Source organism: Adelges cooleyi, unplaced genomic scaffold (assembly GCF_023614345.1).
Source record: "Adelges cooleyi isolate 19-005CV unplaced genomic scaffold, UGA_ACOO_1.1 ACOO_flye_CR_arks_rails_tigmint_CR_PRNA_21, whole genome shotgun sequence".
Classification (NCBI taxonomy): domain Eukaryota; kingdom Metazoa; phylum Arthropoda; class Insecta; order Hemiptera; family Adelgidae; genus Adelges; species Adelges cooleyi.
This window is the reverse complement of record NW_026095871.1, coordinates 13,674,106-13,695,702: the sequence shown is the minus strand read 5'-3', so window position 1 is coordinate 13,695,702 and position 21,597 is coordinate 13,674,106. Positions and strand designations below refer to the sequence as shown.

At 38.4% G+C, this 21,597-nt stretch overlaps 1 protein-coding gene across 1 annotated transcript; it reads right to left on the bottom strand.

Annotated features, from left to right (window-relative positions):
• Positions 1-485: 485 nt before the first annotated feature.
• LOC126834718 (laminin subunit alpha) lies at positions 486-20,766 on the bottom strand. The gene is made up of 51 exons (XM_050566845.1): positions 20,441-20,766; positions 17,052-17,198; positions 15,432-15,559; positions 15,250-15,358; positions 15,014-15,184; positions 14,709-14,922; positions 14,433-14,642; positions 13,920-14,192; positions 13,710-13,847; positions 13,358-13,630; positions 13,134-13,268; positions 12,895-13,059; positions 12,676-12,834; positions 12,359-12,615; positions 12,140-12,289; positions 11,941-12,072; positions 11,647-11,853; positions 10,948-11,584; positions 10,727-10,884; positions 10,505-10,661; positions 9,987-10,386; positions 9,775-9,895; positions 9,543-9,707; positions 8,985-9,466; positions 8,677-8,905; positions 8,308-8,435; positions 8,105-8,229; positions 7,678-7,982; positions 7,429-7,579; positions 7,109-7,362; positions 6,844-7,011; positions 6,313-6,770; positions 5,947-6,226; positions 5,591-5,746; positions 5,220-5,407; positions 4,948-5,150; positions 4,720-4,873; positions 4,447-4,630; positions 4,248-4,378; positions 3,874-4,167; positions 3,567-3,786; positions 3,334-3,498; positions 3,107-3,274; positions 2,727-3,043; positions 2,423-2,652; positions 2,177-2,347; positions 1,935-2,104; positions 1,626-1,865; positions 1,383-1,536; positions 1,070-1,300; positions 486-1,001 (listed from the first exon to the last, which is right to left on the bottom strand). Exons 1-51 carry the CDS (start codon positions 20,678-20,680, stop codon positions 727-729), a joined length of 10,977 nt encoding a protein of 3,658 aa, XP_050422802.1. The 5' UTR covers positions 20,681-20,766; the 3' UTR covers positions 486-726.
• Positions 20,767-21,597: the final 831 nt, after the last annotated feature.

Genomic DNA, 21,597 nt, shown 5'->3' with positions numbered 1-21,597 from the left:
GCATGCAATGCCCTTATAATAAATAATCCATACATGAAGAAATTTCAAATTATTTTCATTTGTCTAATATATCAATTCTATACAGCGTGTAACTCCATCGGTGTAATGAACTATATAAGGTTTGGTCTACACAATACTTAGATTTCTCGCTGAATAATGTTAAATTGATTACATGTGAAATACAAATACATTTCACTCGAAATAGAAAATGTATATTATAAACAAAATGTTTTAGTACAAAAGGACCTATCAATAGTTAAGTGTTGAATCATGTTTCTATTTTCGGAAAGAAAAAAAAAGCGATTAAGAAATATAGCAATTAACTTTGATATAACTATTAACAGCAGAGACTAGTAATAAAAATGAAACAAAAATAGTTTTTCTAATTTTATTATTTTGAATTAATGAATATAATATCTAATAATTAATATTATGTAATATTAATTTCTCTAAAACGACGTAGCACAAAAAGTCTTACACTCTTAAAGGATATTTTGTACATAGTTTTTTTTTTATAAATATAAATAAAAATCATCTGTTTTTATTTTAAACACGAATTACAAATTACCATTTATATAAATATATTATAGTATAAATATTATTTTTATTATTGTGAAATAAAAGTATTATGTACAAAATGTAATTCAATAAAATGTCAATAATAATTTAGGTGTTTTTGCTTTATAAATCGGTTTGATTTTGTACAGCGCACATTGGATGGTAACTCTAAATGGTCGGACAGACGCTTAGCGTCACGTTGCCTTGTACCATCTGCGTGGGGAACTTCTTAAACGTATGCTTCTTGGACGTGTGGTCGACCACTTCGATGTTCCTTATACACCCCAAATACCTGCTGGAAGATCCGATGCGCTTTTGAAGTGGATGGCCACCGACGTACAGCGCTTTGGCGTTGGTGGGGACCGTGCCTATTTGCCCAAATTGGTCGGGCGTAGAAAACATATTGTCCACTCCCAGTTGCGCGACGTTTTTACGTTTTACCGCTGAAAACAAAATCGCATGTCGCACAACGCATTTTGGCATATTTTTTTTATCTATCGTATCGACGTACCTTTAATCGTGTGCCACAGTCCGTCGCACAAAAAGTGTGGAGACGCCGGCGTAAACGATGCGGAAATCGGCCCTCTGCCGGCATCCACCGAGAACGATATGGTTCCGTTCTTCATTTCCAACAACAGCGAGTTCTTTTTTGTTGTTTGCACCGACATTAAAATACCGTCGATGCTCCTGGGTTTTATTTCCATGGTAATCTCCATCTCTTTGCCAACGACGAACTTTTCGACTGTAACACGATACGGATGTCGATGTAAAATAATCCAACGCTGATAAAAAAAAAAAAAAATATTATAAAACGCCTCGCTTACACAGTCTGATGTAACCGCCGTTTGCGAAGAAGAACGCGCCTTCTTCCACCTTATCCGAACACTTGGAAACGCCAAACTTGCGGTCGGGACTACCTAGATCTTTAGAATGCACTTTGAATCTTCGCAAACACCCTTCAAACGTCTCGTTCATTCCCTGTGCAACATAATTACCGATTAACATTACGACCGAAAGTAATCCGCGCGAACTGGATCGGTGTTAGTTATTGTATATTATGTACTTACCACAAGCGCAATGACTCTTTCATAATCGATCGGGTTGGTACCACCAAAGTAGAACGGTGGTGTTATATCTAACTTACATTCGGCTATGACCGGACTGGATTCAGCCAATATGCCGTCGACGTGCAACTCGGCTTTGGTGTTCGACCTGGACCATTTGACCGTGTGCCATTCGCCGTCGTTTACCGTCATTTGTGCGATGATCGTTGTGGGTACAGAATTGCAGTTCCAGTGGTAATAGACCTAAAAGACAAACCAAAACGTTAGTAGTTAATGTTTGCGTTCACTGCCGCCTCGACAATAGGTTCTTACTTTTCCTTCCGACAGGAACACCGCTATCACATCACCGCCTTCGGATTGACGACCGAAGAAAACAATACCTTCGGTTTTCGTTGTCTTAATGTCTACCGATATCTCGTTCGTATTGCTTTTGGTCTTGATGAGTACCGCGTCGTATTCGAACCTACTACCCACCATGTTTCCTACAGACCGAAAACATGACAACAATTGCAGTCAATAGAAAATTAACAGAACGAAAAAAAATACACTCATACCGAATCTGTAACCGCTGTCTTTGGTAACGTCCGGATCGTCGCGTGGTATCGCTGGTAGCGTGCATAATGTGGACGGACGCTTTGTGGTTATTTCGTCAGGGGCGAAAGTGGGTAGAGCCGGGGTCGGCGCCATCGTCACTTCCGGATATTTATCGACCGGAGTTTCAAGTCCTAAAAAAAATATTATAAAGAACTACCGTTTTTGCGACTACTCTCAACAAGGGTAGGTATTAGCAAGTAATTTACGTTTCGGTGGTCTGAAACCGGAAGACGGAGGGCCCGTGCATCTGCCCACGGTAGCCCCGGGAACTTCTGTCAGTTGAGCAAAGTTAATGATTTTCCCGTTGAAAGTCGCGTCACCGATGCAACCGATAAACGACTGGGATATGGACGCGGCCGCGTCCACTACCGATGGAACGCCACCGAAGTAGAAATTTGAGTACAAGAACCTCACCGGATTCGGCGGTTGGTCGGATCTGCAATAGTGAAGACAATATAGTATTAAGCAAAAACGCCAAGCGCCATAAAAGAATTCCTTTGCGGTTCTCACTGGAAGTTGTCGTAGTCGTCCACCAGCAGAGAGAGCCCTTGTGGCGTGTGACCCGCGAACACCACGTGCCATTGGTCGTCATCGTATCTCGTGGATTGCGTGGACGATACATGGACTCCGCCGCTTTTGAACGTTAGAATACCGTTTTCCATCCTCAACGAAAACAAGGCGGGCCCGTTGACTCCGTACACCAACAACCCGTCGGAGTAGCTGGTTTTGAACCTCAGTATAAGATCAATTACATTGTCGGACGCAGTGACGTTCGGCCACTTGACGTATCCTCTACTGCCGGGTTCGAATGAGACCAGGCTAGTGAACTGAAAAACCCGTACGAAATTCAATGCCTTGCTCGATTCGTTGTAGACAAAAATCAACATTACCTTTTCGGGACATCCCGCAATTATACCGTAAGCGTTAACGTTATTGTTGAGATCCACTTGGTCGTCGTCGATTTGTACGTGGTCCAAACAACCGTCGTAGTAGTACTTAGTCACTTGGTCGATACCGTGCTGACCTGGATATCCACCGATGTACAAGTGTTCCGATATCTAAGTAATAATAATACGTTAGCAAAGAAACAAAAATTGTGATAACGTTATTTACTTACCTCAAGGTTGGTTTCGTCTCCTGGACAAGACCCCGACGCCACTTCCTCTCCGTCGACTTTAAGCACAGAATCTTGTTTATCTCTAGTTAGCTCGATGGAATGCCACTGGTCATCGTTGTACGTTTGCTTGGACGTGAGAACAAGCGGTCCGCTGCCCAGATTTAGCTGCAATAAAAAAACCGTTTTAGAAAGTCGTATAAAATTAATTTGAGTTTTCAGTCAACGACACCAACTTTGTACACGATGTTACCATTTTCCAGTTCAATTGACATGTAATGATTGTTTTTGAAAGCTAAAAATATCAAACCGTCTGCAGACGTGGTCTTAATGCTCAGAACGATGGACGACTGAGACTTCAGGGATTTCATCTTATACTGATTCGATTCCAAAACGACGAAACCTTCACCGTTCATCCGATAACCAGATGGATTGGTCGCGTTTAATAATTTGTCCCTAGAACCGTAACAGTTTTTTAAATTTTATTAAACGCGTGCCCAAATCGACAAGCTCAGTCTTGCATTTAGTGGTCGAAATTAGTACCTTTCAAGAGATCCGTTGTTTACACCCGAAAAATATTCAAAGTTCCATAGGCCAATGTTTGTGCTCCCGAGCATTAGTTCTTCGACACGACCTTCTAAAGATAGTTCCACGATGCCGGGCTGAGCTTGGAACGTAGAGGGCAAGCCTCCCACGTATAATTTTGAATGGTCCTTGCTCAAGTTCAAAATAGACATATTTCCCGGAAGAATACTTTCTTTCTGGTCCGCGATTACTATGTGATTATTGTCTGATCCCAGATCTTCGTGGATAACTAACTTAACCGTTTTACCGGTTCTGGAATTATATAAAGATATCGTATTATCTCCCATAGAAACTTAAAATGAGCTGACCAAATCTTAGTAACCAGAACTAACCTTTCGACTGTAGCTTTGTACCATTTGTCATCTGATACCTTTTTACTACTGCTGACCGTTATAGTTCCAGAGCCGATGTCTATTAATAAAACCAAATAACCATTTTGAATTTGCAAAGCCATAAAATCGTCCTGTTAATATTCAACAAATAATTTAAACAAATCATAATATAAAATTGCATTAGATTTAAGTTGTGTACCGTTTTAGCTCTTCTCATCCTTCGACTTGTACCCACTTCGTTTCCGAGGTAAAAAATCAAACCATTTGGTTGGTCCGTTTTGAAATATATTGATGCCAGTGTGCTGATACTTTGATGAGCTATATTGTCAGGATTGCGAAGCTCGAAAGTTGAATTCCTCTTTAAGCTAACTCCTACTTTTATCCTAAAGTCAAACAATAGTCGTTTATGAACATTGTTAGTTAAGAGTTTTAACTGTAATTAAGTACGCGTAAACATCAGTTCAGCAATTACCTATTAACAATATCTCTACAGTTGAGAATTTTCTTCTGAAGGGATTCTAGATCATTTTTAACTTTTTGTTGTTGTTGTTGTAGTTTTTCGGGTTTGTTTTTTAAACGATCAACAGTGCCAATTGCGTTGGGCAAAAGAGATAAAGCGATGTCCACTGAAATCATAATAAGGTCATTACAGTGTAATATATAAATTATTGGGATGTAAATAAAAAAAAAAAATACATACATTGATTATTTGATTGATCAATGTCTTTTTTTGCGTTTTCCGTATCTTTATTAAGTTGCTGAGAAGCGATTAAGTGGTTCGGTAGTGTTTGCGATAATTCGCTGAAATTATTAACGAGTACTTTTGATTCTTTATCTTTATCTATTGCTTTTTCCACATCACTGTCAGATTTTATGTTTGATACTACTATTTGCTCTAATTGCCTATAAACGATAACACATAATGTAAATTATAGTATAGTTATTACTATTATTTTATACTGTTCTATTTACTTGTAGATCTCATTTTCTTTATTGTCAATTTCTTTTTTTGAATTGTTTATTTTCATAAGCTGATCTTTGGCGGATTTTAATGACTCTTCTAGACCGCCTTGAACGTCTTCCAATGCTTTTCTAGCATCTTGCACTAATTTTGTGGAATTCTGTTCGGCTAGAGCAACTCGGTCATCTATTCCTTCAGACTGCAAGTAAGAAATGTGATTCTTCGATATTTTTATTTTTTATTATTATATATACACTAATATACTATAACATAACGTAAATATGGTCAGAGGGCTAGATTACAGCAAGAAAGTAAACAATTTAGATATTGTCTTTACTTAGTACGCGGGGTATACACGCATTTTAGTCTGTATATTACTTACCTTGGTAATGGTATCTTCTGCAGCTGCACTAGCGTTCTTCGAAGCCGCTAAAGCCTTTTCTATTTCCGCTACAATATTCTTGTAAGAATTTGCTGCCAATACTGCCGATTCAGATGCCGACGTTGAACTTTTAATCAACGATTCCATTGAATCAGCCTATTCATATTTTAAATATTGGTCAATTTTGTTATTAAGATAATAGCATTGTTATACTGAATATGATGTTTGTACTATAAAAAATTAAGTGACTACCTATTACCTGGGTATGTACTTAAAAAACTTAACATTTTCAGTAATTATTAACTAAATAAGAATTAACAAATAACAAATTTACTATTACTTAACGCAAATAATACCTGTTCCTTTAATTTATTTGCATGTTCTTTGGCTTTGGTGAGGCCTCTTTGTAACTCTTCGAGAACTTTTGTTTCTTTTTGAATAGCCTCGTCTACTTTAGCTTTAGTGGCTTTCATTGATTCGTTTTCGATGCCCAATTTGGCGAACGCTTGTCTGGATTTTTCTAAATCACTCGAAGCCTCTTTGGTTAACTTCGTCAAGTTTCCCATTGCGTTGTCCGCTTCATCTTTGATTTTCGTCAAAGTGTTGGTTCTGTCGTTTTGTCTCATTAGTGACTCTCTAAAACAATCATTATTTTTTATTTAATTGGCAAAACTGAATTATTTTTGTAGAACTTGTTTGTTTTTAACAACAGTGTTACCTACCTATTATAGTCGTTTATTGTCGCTGTTTGAGCTGCTTTATCCCTGGCAATGGCTGCATAATTTGTGATATCATCAATTTTACTTGTGAGCGACTCCATTTTATTTTTAAGTGATTCCACTTGTGTAACTGGTGTTTTCAAAGGCGATGCAAATTGTGTCATTTTTGCGTGCAAATCGACAGCTTTTTCCTGTGCATCCAATATCTCTTCATACTTTTCATCTGTATTTGGGAGTGTTTCGTTAATCTTCTTTAATAGCATTTGTGCATCATTCAACGCCATATCAATTTGTGGACCAGCTCCTTCTTGTAAACTTTGAGCCAAATTGGTTACTTCAGTGACGGCTGAACTCGTTTGAGCCACTGCTTCGTCCAACAAACGTCTTACTTGCAACGTATTTTTAAATGTTATACCTCCTTTGGACGATAAACTCAACGAGTCCGCCAACGCTAATCGTGCCTTTACGAAAACAATTTGTATGTAACATTTGTTAAAATAATTAATATAATACGAGTTTACTTGATTATTTTACCTTTCTGTTCAAGTTATCAACGTCTTTCTGGAAGTCTGACAAATACTTATCCTGTGAAAATGGATCGATACTACTCGATACAAGACTAGTTATGTTAGGTCGCAGTCCTAATACCGTTTTGTTAATGTGTAAAAGTCGTTGAGTTGTGAAGTGTCCAAGTTCTACGGTCTACGAACACCAGAAGGAAATTGTTCAATTAGTACAGAAAGTTAATTTAACGCATTAAGAGTATACAAAAATGTTTGATCGATTATAGTATAATTACTTTGAATTCTTTAGAGATGGGATACAGTTTTGAGAATAGACTGTCAGTGACATCTAAAAGTGCGTGGGTGCAATTATTACATTCAAAGCAACCGGCACCCGCTACAGTATCCACGTTCGGCCCGGGCTGTATTAACACCCATCGGTGAGGACAGTGGTCACATTTATCTCCTATAACACCGGGCAAGCATTCGCAGAGTCCAGTCAATGGGCTGCAGCTAATACCAACACTGTATTCTGAATTACAACCACATGCTAAAACAAAAACACATTTGTGATTATTATTTTATTAGTTACAATAATCGTCAACAAAATACTTACATATACATCCTTCTGAAGTATAGTTCCAATATCCAGGCTTGCAACGGTCGCACATCCTACCAGTGACCCCGGGTTTGCACCTGCACATTCCGGTGTTCTCGTCACACTGAGAACTTTCACTCGCTAACCCACAACTGCACGGCTTGCAACCCTTGAGTACGCAAAATTTTAAACGATTATTTCTTGTCATAAACAAGTAGGAACTAGTTAGGTAAGCAATGGCGACGCGTTTTAACTCAATTATCTTACCTTGCAAGAGCCAAAACCGTAATGATTCACAGAACACCGATCACACTTCTCGCCTTCCACGTTTGCATGACAAACACACTGGCCGTTAATGTTATTGCACTTGTCCATACCACACTTGTCACAGTCGCACGCCTGACAATCTTTCAGATTGATCGCGTCTCCGAAAAATCCGGGTCTACAATACTGACAGGACTCGCCAAACGTATTGTTTAGACAACGCGTACACCTTCCGGTTACGGAGTCGCACGATCCCGGATCTTTTTTGTTGATGTTACCCGAACATTGACATTCCTTGCATATTTCACCTTTGAATTAATTGAATATGTTAAATTTAACGGAATTCAAACAATATCATGTTAAATTATTTTTTCGAAAATTTAAATCTATAATATTGATAACAATAACGGTCGAATGAGTTACAAAATACCTGGTCTTTCTGGGCTTCCATAAAACCCGGCATTACAAGATTCACATCTTGCTCCGAAATATCCAGGGAGGCAATCGCAACTTATTTCATTGCCATCCGGGCTGACTTCACATCCGGTTGCAAAACTTGAAAAAACAAGTCACAATATGATTACACGTTTTCATTTTATATTTATGGTTCGTGTATGCATTTATGTCAGTTACTTGTTAGACGCTATTGGTAAGGGACATGCGCAAATTAAACAATCGTAAGGTGTTCCAACAGTTGCGTTACCGTGATGTCCCACAACGCATTTTTCACAGTGTTCGCCCGTTGTGTTGTGTTTGCAGTTCTAAACATGTTATTCAATTGTATCGGTTTTTTATAATTATATATTATATTTTTTTTAACAAATTGCTTATAACTGGAATTTATATTATTTCAACTATTTTAATATGTAATGTTTCAGTGACGTTGACAGACTTGTCCTTGTTTGTCACTTTAAATAAATTTGTAGGTAGTCACAACCAACAGTGATTGGACTTTTAACAATATTGACGACAAACGTTATACAATACAAGTATATGACTTACATCGCACACTCCGGTAATTTTGTCACAGCTATTTGAATGACCGTTACATTGGCAAGGGACACAAAAACCACCGTATGGACCAGTCTGTGCTCTGTAGTAACCATCGGCACATTCTTCGCAAGACAATCCCACGTAGTTAGGAGGACACTGACACTGTTCAACAGCCAAAGCGAGTTCTTTAGACGATACATACGTTTCTTGTGCGGTATCCAAAGATATATTTGAAATTCTATAACAAAAAATAATTAACTGTTCAAATCTTAATGTGTCGATAAAGTAAAGTAGAAAACATTTAAGTAACAATTTACCTCGTTGTTACAGATGGTTCCCAGTAAGTGGCTCTTATATAAATGGCGCTTAAATCTTGTAGCACTTGCATAATCTGTTCCCTAGTAGTTGGTAATCCATTGGACAGTATGAAGTTTTGCTCCACAATTTCAACGTAACCCGGGAACAACGTGTTGGACGCCGGTTGCTCCAAAGAGAAGTAATATAAATATGTATCGTGGCCGTACAATATAACATCAGCGCCACTGATGGCACTACCAAAAAGATTGGTCGTATAATGTATCGTATAATTAAGGAAGCCTCCATAAGACTTCAACTGATTGCCCAAGTATTCTTTGGGAGCCGAGAAGTAAGTGACTTTTCGTTCAAGTTCTTTGGCCGTCAAATCGACGCCGATATTACGATCTTCAATTTTTTCTAGCGACAACTCCACGGCTTCTACCATTATCGGTTTGGTAGTCATGTTGATTGTTTTAAGCAGCCAATTTTCCATTCCGGTTATCTATAAGAAATCACGGACGTCAATATGATAATGGTTATGGGAGAGTAGATGTCGAGCTAACTGACGATATACTCACCTCAGTCCTATAAAAGTTTGAACTTTGACACCGGGTGGTTTTACCGAAACAGAAACATTTTGAGCACCCTTCGTCGTTCTTTTCTTGGATGTTGAAAGTACCGTCTTTGCACAGATCACACGCTTGTCCGTTAACGTTCGGTTTACAATAGCATTCTGCAGTGACCTACAAGAAGTCGAAACAATAAATTGCAAATCTCGATATACTTCTTAGAAAAGTTAAAACTATTTACTTGGTTACAAATTTCATTCGTCGTTCCTCTGTAATCGCATTCGCATAACAAACACTGTGGGAACGACCAATGGCCAGAGCGACAGTGGTCACAAGAACGACCGACAACGTTCTGTTTACATCTGAAATTCGTGTAAAAGTAAACGATTACGTCTTAAATTTTACAAAAAAAAACTTAATCATTTAATAGAATTATCCATATTTATTACTTACTCGCAAGACCCGTTGAACAAGTCGCACTGCAAGTTTGCTTGCTCTACTCCGAAATAGTTGCACTTGCACTCTTCACAACCGATTATAGGATCAAATCCGTACGTCATGGGTTCGCACTGGTCACAATTTTTACCGACAACCCTTGGCGGACATATACACTCTCCGGTAGTAGACTCGCAAGTAGCCACCGAAGGACAGTTACACGACTTGCAGTCGGGGAATCCAAAGTAACCAGTTTTACAGGCGTCACACCGTCGCCCGATCACGTTTGATCGACATTGACACTGACCACCGTAGGGGTCACAAACATAACTCAGCGAACCGTCGGAGTCGCAAAGACATGACAGAGCTCCGCTATTGTAAGCAGTAGTTAGTGAGAACGTAGCATCCTTACAAAAGCCTAAAGTCAATTAAACCGCAATATATTAAAAAGTTGTCCGTAACGACAACGCGTCTAACCAATATAGGTGGTTGCCATGAGCTTACATAGCTAATATGCTCAATGTGTAATAGTATACCTGTAGTCGACGTATTTATGTAGAAGTGATTGGTGCCGCACTTCGAAATAAACAGACCGGTGTAATCAAAAGGCTGTTCTTTTGTTATAGATTCAGTGTATTCTTGGGCCGGCACAACCAGTACGTATTCTAACCAAACGCTTCCGTGGTTCAATTCCTGTAAACATTAAAAACGTTCAAGCCGTATGTAATAATTATGCTGCGATTAACTAATTGAATTACCTTTAGAGTAAGCAAAAAGTTTTCAGTCAGATGGAACTGAGTGTTGCCGTTAGGCTGTTTAATAACGGATCGACACCCTGAGTTAGACGGGCAATGTTTTACAGGCAATACAGCTTCATACGTTTGACCGTTATGGATTAATGCGTTCATTTCAAAAGCTAAAACATAAAATTAGTTATGGTTCAAGAAATTGATAAGATACCACTGTGTTTACTACTAACCGGGATAATCAGGCTGATAAAAGTGAACGATGAACACATAGGGCCCGGGACTGGGTACTTTGCCAGCAAGGTCGATGATGCTGTCATGACTGTCAAGCACGACCAACGCTGTGGTATTATCAAAGACGTTTTTGGGGGTTGACGCGGCTACACGACCCTCATTGCCCAACTTGAATTCCACTTTTTTTGTATCCGGTGGTGTTGGATACAGAGACTGTATGCATTTTCCGTTGTTTTTAACACACGATGGGTTTGGGTTGATGTAATCCAAAGACCATTTTTCTAGAGGCACGGCCACTACGGACTCGATGCCTACTCGGCCACGGTCTTGACCGCCACTCAACGTCACTTTAGTAGTTGAATTGTTGACATTAAATATCGCCACCTTGCCTGATGCGTCAACAGCCGCCTGTCTGCACAGCGTGGTGTGATGACAGGCGTACAATATTACTTTGCCCGAGTTCATTTTGTCATTAACTTGGATCTCCACGTCCGCCTTAGTTTGCACGGATGACGGTGTTAAGTAGTTTACTAAAAGCACGTACGGTCCAGGATTACTGGTGACTAGCTCTAATTTCAGTTCCGGTTGAGTCTCACAAATCATCGGCAATTTCGGTAAGCCCAGCACGTCCAGTTGCTACAAGATACATACAAATCATTAGTACTGTAACAATGAACAAAAAGTCAAGAAAAAATTACCTTAGTATCGTCAAAGTAGTCTATTGGTTCCGTTCCATCAAGTGTCACTGCCATAGTGCTTTTGATTTGATCGAATTTTGATATGCTCGGGTAATCGAAGTGACGACAAAGGCCCTCTTCTATGTTATCGATGACACACGGGTTCAATACTTTGTCGACAAGAATGTTGCCTTCGTAATATTCAGCGGGCAATATCACAAAGTAATCCTGTAAACAAAATTAAAAATTGGAAAACTTGTAAACAATTTATTTTTGAAAATAATTTCAGAATTAATCTAGATCTGTATTACTTACTACAAATAGACTCTGATCGATTTTAATCGTTACCGCCCAACGTCCAGGATTCATAACAAAAGGTGAGGGAATGTTTCCGGTAGCTCCGGAAACAGTCACGAAAGATGGACTTTTCGATGGTTTCAATTGTGCCTAAGAAAAAATAAAACACAAATTTGATGGTTTGTTTCCATTGTAATGGGTTAATAAAACCAATTACCATAAACTTTTGTTCGACGTTGATATTATTCGGCGTTTCTGGTGTGACAGATATCAGACCGACTATAGTCTCATTACTAGGATTAACATATCTCAAAACTATTCGGTATATTGACGGCTTGTCAATGTTGAGCTCGTGCACTATTTCACTCTGTATCAAAAAAATAACGACCATTAAAAAGACATCAACGAGTCAGTACAAAACTTTTAATGTGTTTACTTGGAGCTGAGAGAAAACGGCGTAACCCTTCCAAGAATAATCAGGAAATAGATCTTCGTCGAATCCGTATCTTACTGGAGTGTAAGCTGGAGTCCTACCATCTTCGGCTTCGTACAAAAACTGATGTAAAGTGGGGAAGTAATGGGCTTGCATCGGTTCAGTACAAGCTCTACCGATGATCCTAGGCTGACATAAACACTGCCCGGTTGTCTTATCGCATTTCTCGTTTATTGATCCTCCGATGTTGCAATCGCATTCTGTAATAATAACGTGATATCGTTATTCAGCATGGAAATTGTTACAATTTTATCACTTACCAGTACAGCCAAACAAGCTGTTTTCGTCCAAACTGTAAAAGCCCTCGGTACACTCGTCACATCTCCTCGACGTAGCCGAAGGTTTACACACGCATTGTCCTGATTTTGGATTGCAAACGCCTACTCCACTGAGAACTCCAGGCATGAAGCAATCACATTCTGGAATTATAACAAACTATAGTTTCGTCCGATTTAATGAAAATTAAACTAGCGTTTTACCTTCACAGCCATCCGGATTCGTAGGTAATAGGTTCCAGTAAAGTTCTCGGCATTCGTTACATATTCTTCCTGTTACTCTGGGTTTGCATTGACATAATTCGCCCAATGGTAAAGACCCACAACCAGCAAAGGTTGAGAGAACGCCGGCCGGATCACAGTTACATTCTATAGAAACAAACAAAGTAATGCAATTGAATTCGGTCGCTTTAAAATTCACTGAATGACTGTCGCCTTCTTACCTTCACATATGGGGAAATTATACAATCCTTCTTTACACTGGTCACATCTAGTTCCCGTGAAATTCGGCTTACACTTGCACTTGCCTTCATTGTCGCAAGAAACACCTATCGAACCTTGGCTGTTGCAGTCACAAACTGTTAAAACGTGATTATTGTGTTACCTTTATTTACCGCAAATGTAAAATACAAAATAAACAATATGATGTTATACTTTTAAGCCTTACATTTGCACTCGGGATATTGATAAAAGCCTGGACTACATTGTTCGCAGGACCTGCCAGCAAAACTCGGCAGGCACGGGCACTTTCCAGACGCGTCACAAATGGATGAAGCGCTTCCGCGTTCCGAACAGCCACAAGGTTTGCAGTCAGGATAGCCGTTATAACCGGGTAAGCACTTGTCACATCTCGGACCTGCATAACCTTCTTTGCACATGCACTGCCCATTGATTTTATTACACACTTCTGGCAACGAACCGATCGAATCACAGTTGCAATCTGAAAAGCACACAAGTAAATTTCCTCCATTCGGATTATACCTGCGATTAATTCCCAGGGTTCTAATGGGGTCACTTACAAGAGCAAGATGGAAACCCGAAGTAACCATGGTTGCACTGGTCGCATGACTGGTTTCCGTATCTACTAAGACACGCGCACTGTCCGGTTTTTTGGTCACATATAGCATTTTTAGAACCTTCTTCGTTACACTGACAAGCTATAATTGGCAATCGAATCGAGTTTAAACTACATCATCCAGAAATTACATACGATGACACGGATGACTTACGTTTGCACTCGGGGAAGTTGTAGAAACCCTCAGCACATTGATAACAGAACTGACCGCCGAAATTTTGTTTACACGGACACGTTCCTCCGTTGTTCTCGCACTGTTTGCCCCGAGTACCGTCCGGGAAACACTCACAGGGCTTGCATTCGGGATAGCCGTAATACCCTTCGCTGCAGCTATTACAATCTGGTGAGGCATAAGCAGCTTTACATTCACATTTTCCAAATCCTTCCGAACAGTTGCCGGTCGAGTAAAAGACGTCGCAATTACAAGCTGCAAACAAAAAGATATGTTAAAGGGAATAGATTAATGATTGATGAGGAATGCGGAGGAGGTTCGGTCAAGTGCGTCATTTGAGTTCTTATATTGTTTATGCCAATTTTTAATCGTTGCTAGACGCTCGTATCGGCGCTTACTGTAATGCTTGCAAACTAGTCATTATATACTTGATGCAAATGTACACCTTGCACCTCTCCTTATCCTCTAATGACGAGTTTTTGGTTTGACACTTACGTTGGCATACGTCCGTCTCGTTCAACGCTTTTCCTACGGGTCTGTAGTGCCCGTGCACACATTTGTCGCAATTCACGCCAGTCGTGTGATCGCGACAGTTTTGGCATACACCACCTCCTTCGTACTTGCCGTAGATGTCGATGGACAGATGAGCGGTGTCCGTAGCGTTATCGTACGTACAAGTCTCCGAATGGCCAAAACAGTTACAAGCTGCAGACAACAACATTGGTTTTCTTTATTGCTGTTAGCTGTCGATGACAGATCACTACTACTCACGTTCACACTGAAAGAGTTTGTCGTATTTCGATTGACTCCAGGCTTTCTGCTCGAAACCGGGACAGCATTGCTCGCAGTTGTGGCCACAAGTGTTGTGCTTGCAACGGCATATGAGCTTGTACGGATCGGTTGGGTCGGTTATGTCGCAAAGGTCGGCGTGACCGTTGCAACGGCACCGGCCTCCGATGCTCACGTCTTTGATGGAGTAAAAGTACTGCGCGGAAAAAAAAAACAAATAACAATAATGCTAAATAGTACCCAGCGTAACTACACGGGTCAGCCGGTCATCGAAGGTGCTCGCTTACCCTTCTGGTGGTGGTGGGATCTTGTCGGGCGACGGGCATGAGATGGCCAAGTAAGTTTTTCACTCTGAGCAATCGAAACCGTACGTTAGTAGCTCTGGTGAACTCTTGTAGAGCGTATGAGTTAAAAAAATTATTGGCCGACGGTCGGTTCGACAAGAGTTTTACAAAAATCTAAAACCAAAAATGTCAGCTGTAATACAAATCCATTTCGGGTTATGATTTCGTGTCCGACTCACTTCGCCGTTTTCCAGCGGCACGATTTTCGAGAAAGCCGTGTCACAGATAACCGAATCATCCGACGAGATGGGCCTAATACTGTCCTTGCCAAAAAACGCTTCGCAGTCCCTGTGGGCAAAAACGACCGTTGAAATTCGTTTTATACCGTTGATTCCAACGAGACTAAGACTCGCATACTCACCCAACAGTGTCAGCAAAGTATTGCCATGGCGTATAGGTCTGACCATAATCTGCCGATCTTTCAAGAACCCAAACACCAGGACGGGGTGAATTACCCATTTTTACCACAACATAGGCCACGTGGAATTCCTATTGAATTTATATGCATTATACAATGATGTTATTAAAATTATACTACACAGCTTATACACCTATAAAGTATGAGTAAACCGTGGCTATTAGAAACATTGTAAAATGTGTTAAAGGTCATTTAGGAGATTACGTAGGATTTTTTCTTAAAGTTATTCTGCGTGAGCCGCTCAAGCGCCCTAAATTGTTTTCCTAAGAATTGTAGTAAAAGCTATAACCAAGTATTATTAATGTTTATTACTTAAAAATTTATCCATACTGTATTTTTTTATTATTATTAAACTATACTAGTTACTGTACTATAATTGACTGAATATTATAAAGATGTCAATATACATAATTTTATAAATAATTAGTGCGTGACAATCGTAACTGTACTAATTGTATTAATATGACATTTATGTGAATTCATTATATGAATTTATTATGACATTATTATTTATATATTATTGTATAAAATTTACACGATAAATTGCAAAACAATAAAGTTTTGCACTCTAAACTCGTATTGAGTTTTTTTTTTTAACATTGTGTGTAATGATTTTGGATGTTTTTTTAATTTTTAATATACGTATATTAACGGTACATTATCGCTCAACGGTTTATTAATCGTCCGGCGGAAGTATAACTGATAAATCATTTTTTTTTAACACATACAATAGTAATATTACACCACACACTCGCATATACACTGTAATATTATGTATTTATTGAAAACAATAAATTATTTCTACGTAATTCAGCGGGTTAATCGAAAACGATTAGGTAAAATTCATTTTGATGATAACCTAACCTAACCGTTAATGTTTATATTTGTCGTTTTAACGAAAAAAATGGTTTTCTTGTCAAATTACAATTTTGGAAAGTCGACGTATGGTACTATGGTCGCGTTTCCGCAATTTGTAGACAGCGGGAAATCAATTTCACGTAGGCCGACACGATGGAGTTTTTTCATCATTATCTTATCTGGTTGATAGGATGTTGAACCCCGCCATCGTGGCAACCGTTTGGTTGTGATAGCCACGCGTGACCTTTTGATCTTGCAACTCTACCTGGACGCTGTGTGGGCAATATATAGGAAAATTACAATGTTCTCTCATGACTAGTAGTTTTTTCTACGGGTCCGGCAGAAACGAGCCCGTGACCCGGTTACCACCACATTGCGCGCCGATTTTGGTTTTCACTTTTCAGAACATTAATACCGTACTTGTGTACTCATCCCAAGGTGCGCTAATTAAATTTTAAACGGACAATGGGTACTAGAACTATAACATAGGGACGTTTCAATAAAGGTATATATATATATATATATATAGAGGACATCTATCGATATTTTTGGTTAGCGCGTTTTCAGCGTTAAAGAGTTTAAACACATCATACCCGTTTCATTTGGATACCTTTTTACTCAAAGAATTAAAATCGATATTGGTTTTTATTCATTGCTATTTATCCAGTATTATAAAAAAGAGAACGTATTGAAACTAATAGTCACCTGTCCTAAATCTATCGTCAAGTTTATCTCGTTGTACTTCATGCCTCTGGACAACGGAGGACTTTGCCACCAAGTTTCTTGACCGTCCACCGCATATTCCGGAGGATGTGACTTGTCCGGTCGACTAATGTCGCAGTGATCGCATACCTAAACAAAAACAGTGGTTTGTTTATTTGTTTTTTTTTTAATTACGTTGTCATTTGTAACAATATAAATTCACGTTGTCGACAGAGTCGGACATAATTTTAAGCAATATAAGAAATCTAGGTTTTGTATTTTGAAAATACGTTTTTAAAGAATTGGATTTCTAAAATTATGTTTTCGAGAATTTTGTATGTTTAATTTTAAAATACTCTCAGTAATATATATATATATATATATTTGACAACTTGATATTTTAGATGGTCTGTGACTATTGTGTAATTTTGCAAGGATGTGCTTAGATTAAACAGAAAAATGTATAAAAATAAATAAGGAAGGAGCTATAAAGCTAGATGTTTAATAGTGAACGTATAAGGGTGAACTAAAATAATGACTCAAAGAGGATTGAACAAGTTATCCACTTCGACTTTCAAGTGTTTAGAATCAAGATATAATTTAATATCCATTAACAGGACCGTCTGGTTTATACACTACAAAGCAAATAAAGAACAAATCGAAAGAAAAGGTTAACTATTATTTAAAAAAAAATATATATAGGGTTTGTTGGAAATTTTTAAGAACATGTAAGCATGTTCTATCAACATAATTACATATTTTAAATAAAACATTATTATTTTTAATTGTTTAAAGTTATAAAAGCTTTAAATGTTTACATAGTTTATTAAAAACAAAATTACACTTTAACATTAGTTTGTTGTTGTACAAAATCAATTTAATAATTGACTATTCTCTAATTATCTGGAGGTAAGAGTAATTGACTAAGCTCATGTTCATTCAAAATTAACAATACAAATTTCTATCAGAAAGATAATACCAAAACTTCTACTTAACAAAAAAAAAAAAAAATATTAATTAGCTTTTCATTTTTAATAGTTCCGAGCAATAGCGTTAATATTTTTAGGCACTGATGTTGAATGTAATACAAATAGTACACGGCCAACTGGCGATAAACGTACTTCGAGTTTTTACATATTTCGGATATCATACTACACATTATGTTTTTTATCAATGAAACCAATGACCCTCCAGTTCACATCCTTCAATGAACCGTCGAGTAAGCTGTAATATATTTATTATTGTGTTGATTAGGCGTGTGCTGATGATTCCATATTGACTTGTAGCTCAACGGTTAGTTTGATTTAGTTTTACTCATGTGGCCAATAAATATTATAACACATGAGTTAGCATTCTTCAGATTACTTTTACTATATTATATTTGATAGTCAAGCGATAAAAAAAATTAGCGAATCTTTTTCACGTACAAGTGCGAAACCATGCATGCCTTAAACTACAACTGTGTATACCAATTTTATAAGAACATGATACTAATTTATAAAAATGTAGCTCTAACAAAGGAGAGGGTAAAAAAAAAATATTAAAGAAACATTTCGCTTCCACGTCGATAAATCACATTAGCACTGAAAGCCTTTCAATACCCGCGGCGGCCGTTGACTTTTAATGAGAATTTTTAATGTAAAATATTCAAAAACATTTTGACACTGTAGGAAAAAAATAAAAGGCTGTGCCATAAATCATAATTATCACGTTACAATAATTAATAATAGACTAAAAATCGACGTGGGCGTAAATAAGGGGAACGGAAACGCCCGCTTAAAAGGGGCAAATTGACAACGAAAGTAGGTGTATACATTGTGTACGACAAGGGTAGGTAATAATATTTTTAAAACCCGTCGTCCGAAACGTTAGTTCCTTGATTAAACAGAAGCATGTTTTTTTGTCATTTCAAAACACTCATTTTATTTGTTAAATATTTACATAAAACGAGACAGATTTCCTATTTAACTTACATGTCGTTATTAATTTAATGCTGAAATGACAGATCAAAACTGTGATTATTGCAATAAACATAAATCGTAAAGAGCAACCGTACGATAATAGCTCAGTGTGGGATAAACAATAGGCAACATAGTATAGAGCTTAAGAGAAAACACAGGACCTTCGACCGACGACAGTACTGGGCACAACGCCTTTAACCGTGAACAAATAAAACATAAACTACATTTTTCTTATTTCAATAAATACATTTGTACTATACATTTGTAAAGACATATTATGTTACAGTTTTAAGTAGACGATTCAGACCTGCTTTATGCGACTTGTGAAAAAAATACACATTCTGGACAGGCATATATCGTTACTGTCCAGCACGTGATAGGTCCTTTCTGATCCCAACCATTAGAGAAAAATTATTCATACTATAATTTACTGTACTGTACTTTAGTTACAATAAACTTGAAAATGGATTTGGCTAACTGGCTCAAATGCCAGCAAATAATTGAACATATTTGTGAATATTGTACATAAATTCAGTGCAATAACAATCACCCAATATACGGCTCAGTATTCATTCAATATTCAAATATGATTAATTTAGTTAAAAGCTGTGCGAGACACTATTTTAAGTTGTCCTAAATTTGTCTTATTCTTCTTATCTAGTCCACTTAATGCTCAATTTAGTGTTGGAAAATTAAAATTAAATTGACGTTTAACGATTACGATTAAGTCTCCTCTACTAAGACTATAAAATGTTTCAATTCGATCACAAAACGACTCATTTCTGAGCGGGCTTGACAACTTTTTTATTCCCATTAAAAGGTGGGTTATACATTCAGTTAAACTGTGTAAGCTAACTAAGCGTGTAAATAAAAACCGTATAATCATCGCATTGTTTTCGATGAGTGTAAGCGGATGTCGCGGGTGTAGAATTAGATCTGAACAAAAAAAAAAAACTAAAAGACTGAACGGGTCTAGAATCTGAAATATTTTACTTAGTCCATTTGCGCAAACCGACTGCACAAATATACCATTAAGTTTAACTGAACGTTTAAATCCACCTTTAGTCACGACTAAATGATTTCAATGTATGTTGATTTAACGGTGATTAGTAATTAGATTAGTTTAGTTAACCAAAAATATAGATTATTGTGCCCAACACTGACACGGTCGGGTGATTAATAATATTATACAAACAATATATTCTTATCTTAAGTTAATGGCCTAAAATTAGTTTTCTGAAGTCGGGTCGCCAAAAAATGAACCCAAGTCTCGACACTGTTTCTAGTTACCGCCTTTCCTATCCTCCCTCGGTTCGATCGGCCATGGTATTATCCACTACAAATGTGGCGGATTTGAGTTAGCAGCGGACCGGCTAACCCAACTCCGGTACATTTTTTAGCAGATAACATGGGTGTTGCCTTTGTGCTCACCTGTCCCTGGATGACGAGATTTCCCTCGTAGTCCACGTTGCGCTCCGAGTTGGCGCCCACCAGCTTGCAGTAGAGCTCCGGGCCCTGTAGGCCTTCGCCGCATGTGGCCGTCGCCGTGATCCGGCGGCCCTCGGCCAAGTTAAAGTACGGCGGCGTGAGCACTTCCGGTCGGGCCGGGCCGGCCAGCAACAGGGCCCACCATAACAGGCCGCCGACGACGGCGGTGATGGCATGCGTCATTTTCACGGGCGGCCGAACTGATGTACGACTGCTGTGTATGGACAACGGACGTCTAACATAGTATACGCGCGGTGATGCTGCGCCGACCGTGCCGGCGATGATAATAACATGTGTAACGCGCTCATCCCTCGCATGTACGCGCCGCCGTCCATGGACAAGGCACGCACACACACACATGTCGCTGGGCACGACGGCCGCCGCCGCCGCAGCCGCCAGCCAGTGGTCCTTAAACCGGTCCGGCGAGGTGAAACGGCCCGGCAAAACGACAACTCGCACGGGCGAATTCGAATTTTCAAAAATCGCAAAACGTGTACTCGGTCGACCATGATTTTTCGGAATTTTATTTTTCACGATACAAATATGTGATAAACCAATATCTATACTTAGTGGTTTGTAATGCATACGATTTACTAGAAGCCTACTCGGAGACCGACGAACTAATAAACCGTCCCGGTGAACAAATTGTTAACAAAACTGGGGGAGTTTTGTTAACTCCGGGCTGTTGGGCACTATTGGGCTTTAATGCCCGTTAAATTAAAAAAATACCTGTAAGTGAGTACGAAGGGTAGTTTTAAAATTTCCATTTTTATTGTGGGAACGAAGTGTATTGGGGTCGAAGAGACCACAAGTCATAAGAATTATTGGAAGATCACATTTAAATAAAAGCTTTGCTGATGGTAAAAACTATAAATATAGGAACGAATAATTTTACATACAATTAATATATTTGTAATCGTGTGATTTGTTTTTTGTAATAATTGTAATAGCTTGAAAGAATTGTGTTAATAGTTATGTTTTTATTTTATTACCTTTAGTTTTTCCTTAATAGGTACCGAAAATTGACTACAGGTTTTACAAAAAAAAAAGGTAAATTTCTATATAGTGCCACAATAGATTTATCCTAAGTAAAATTTTCA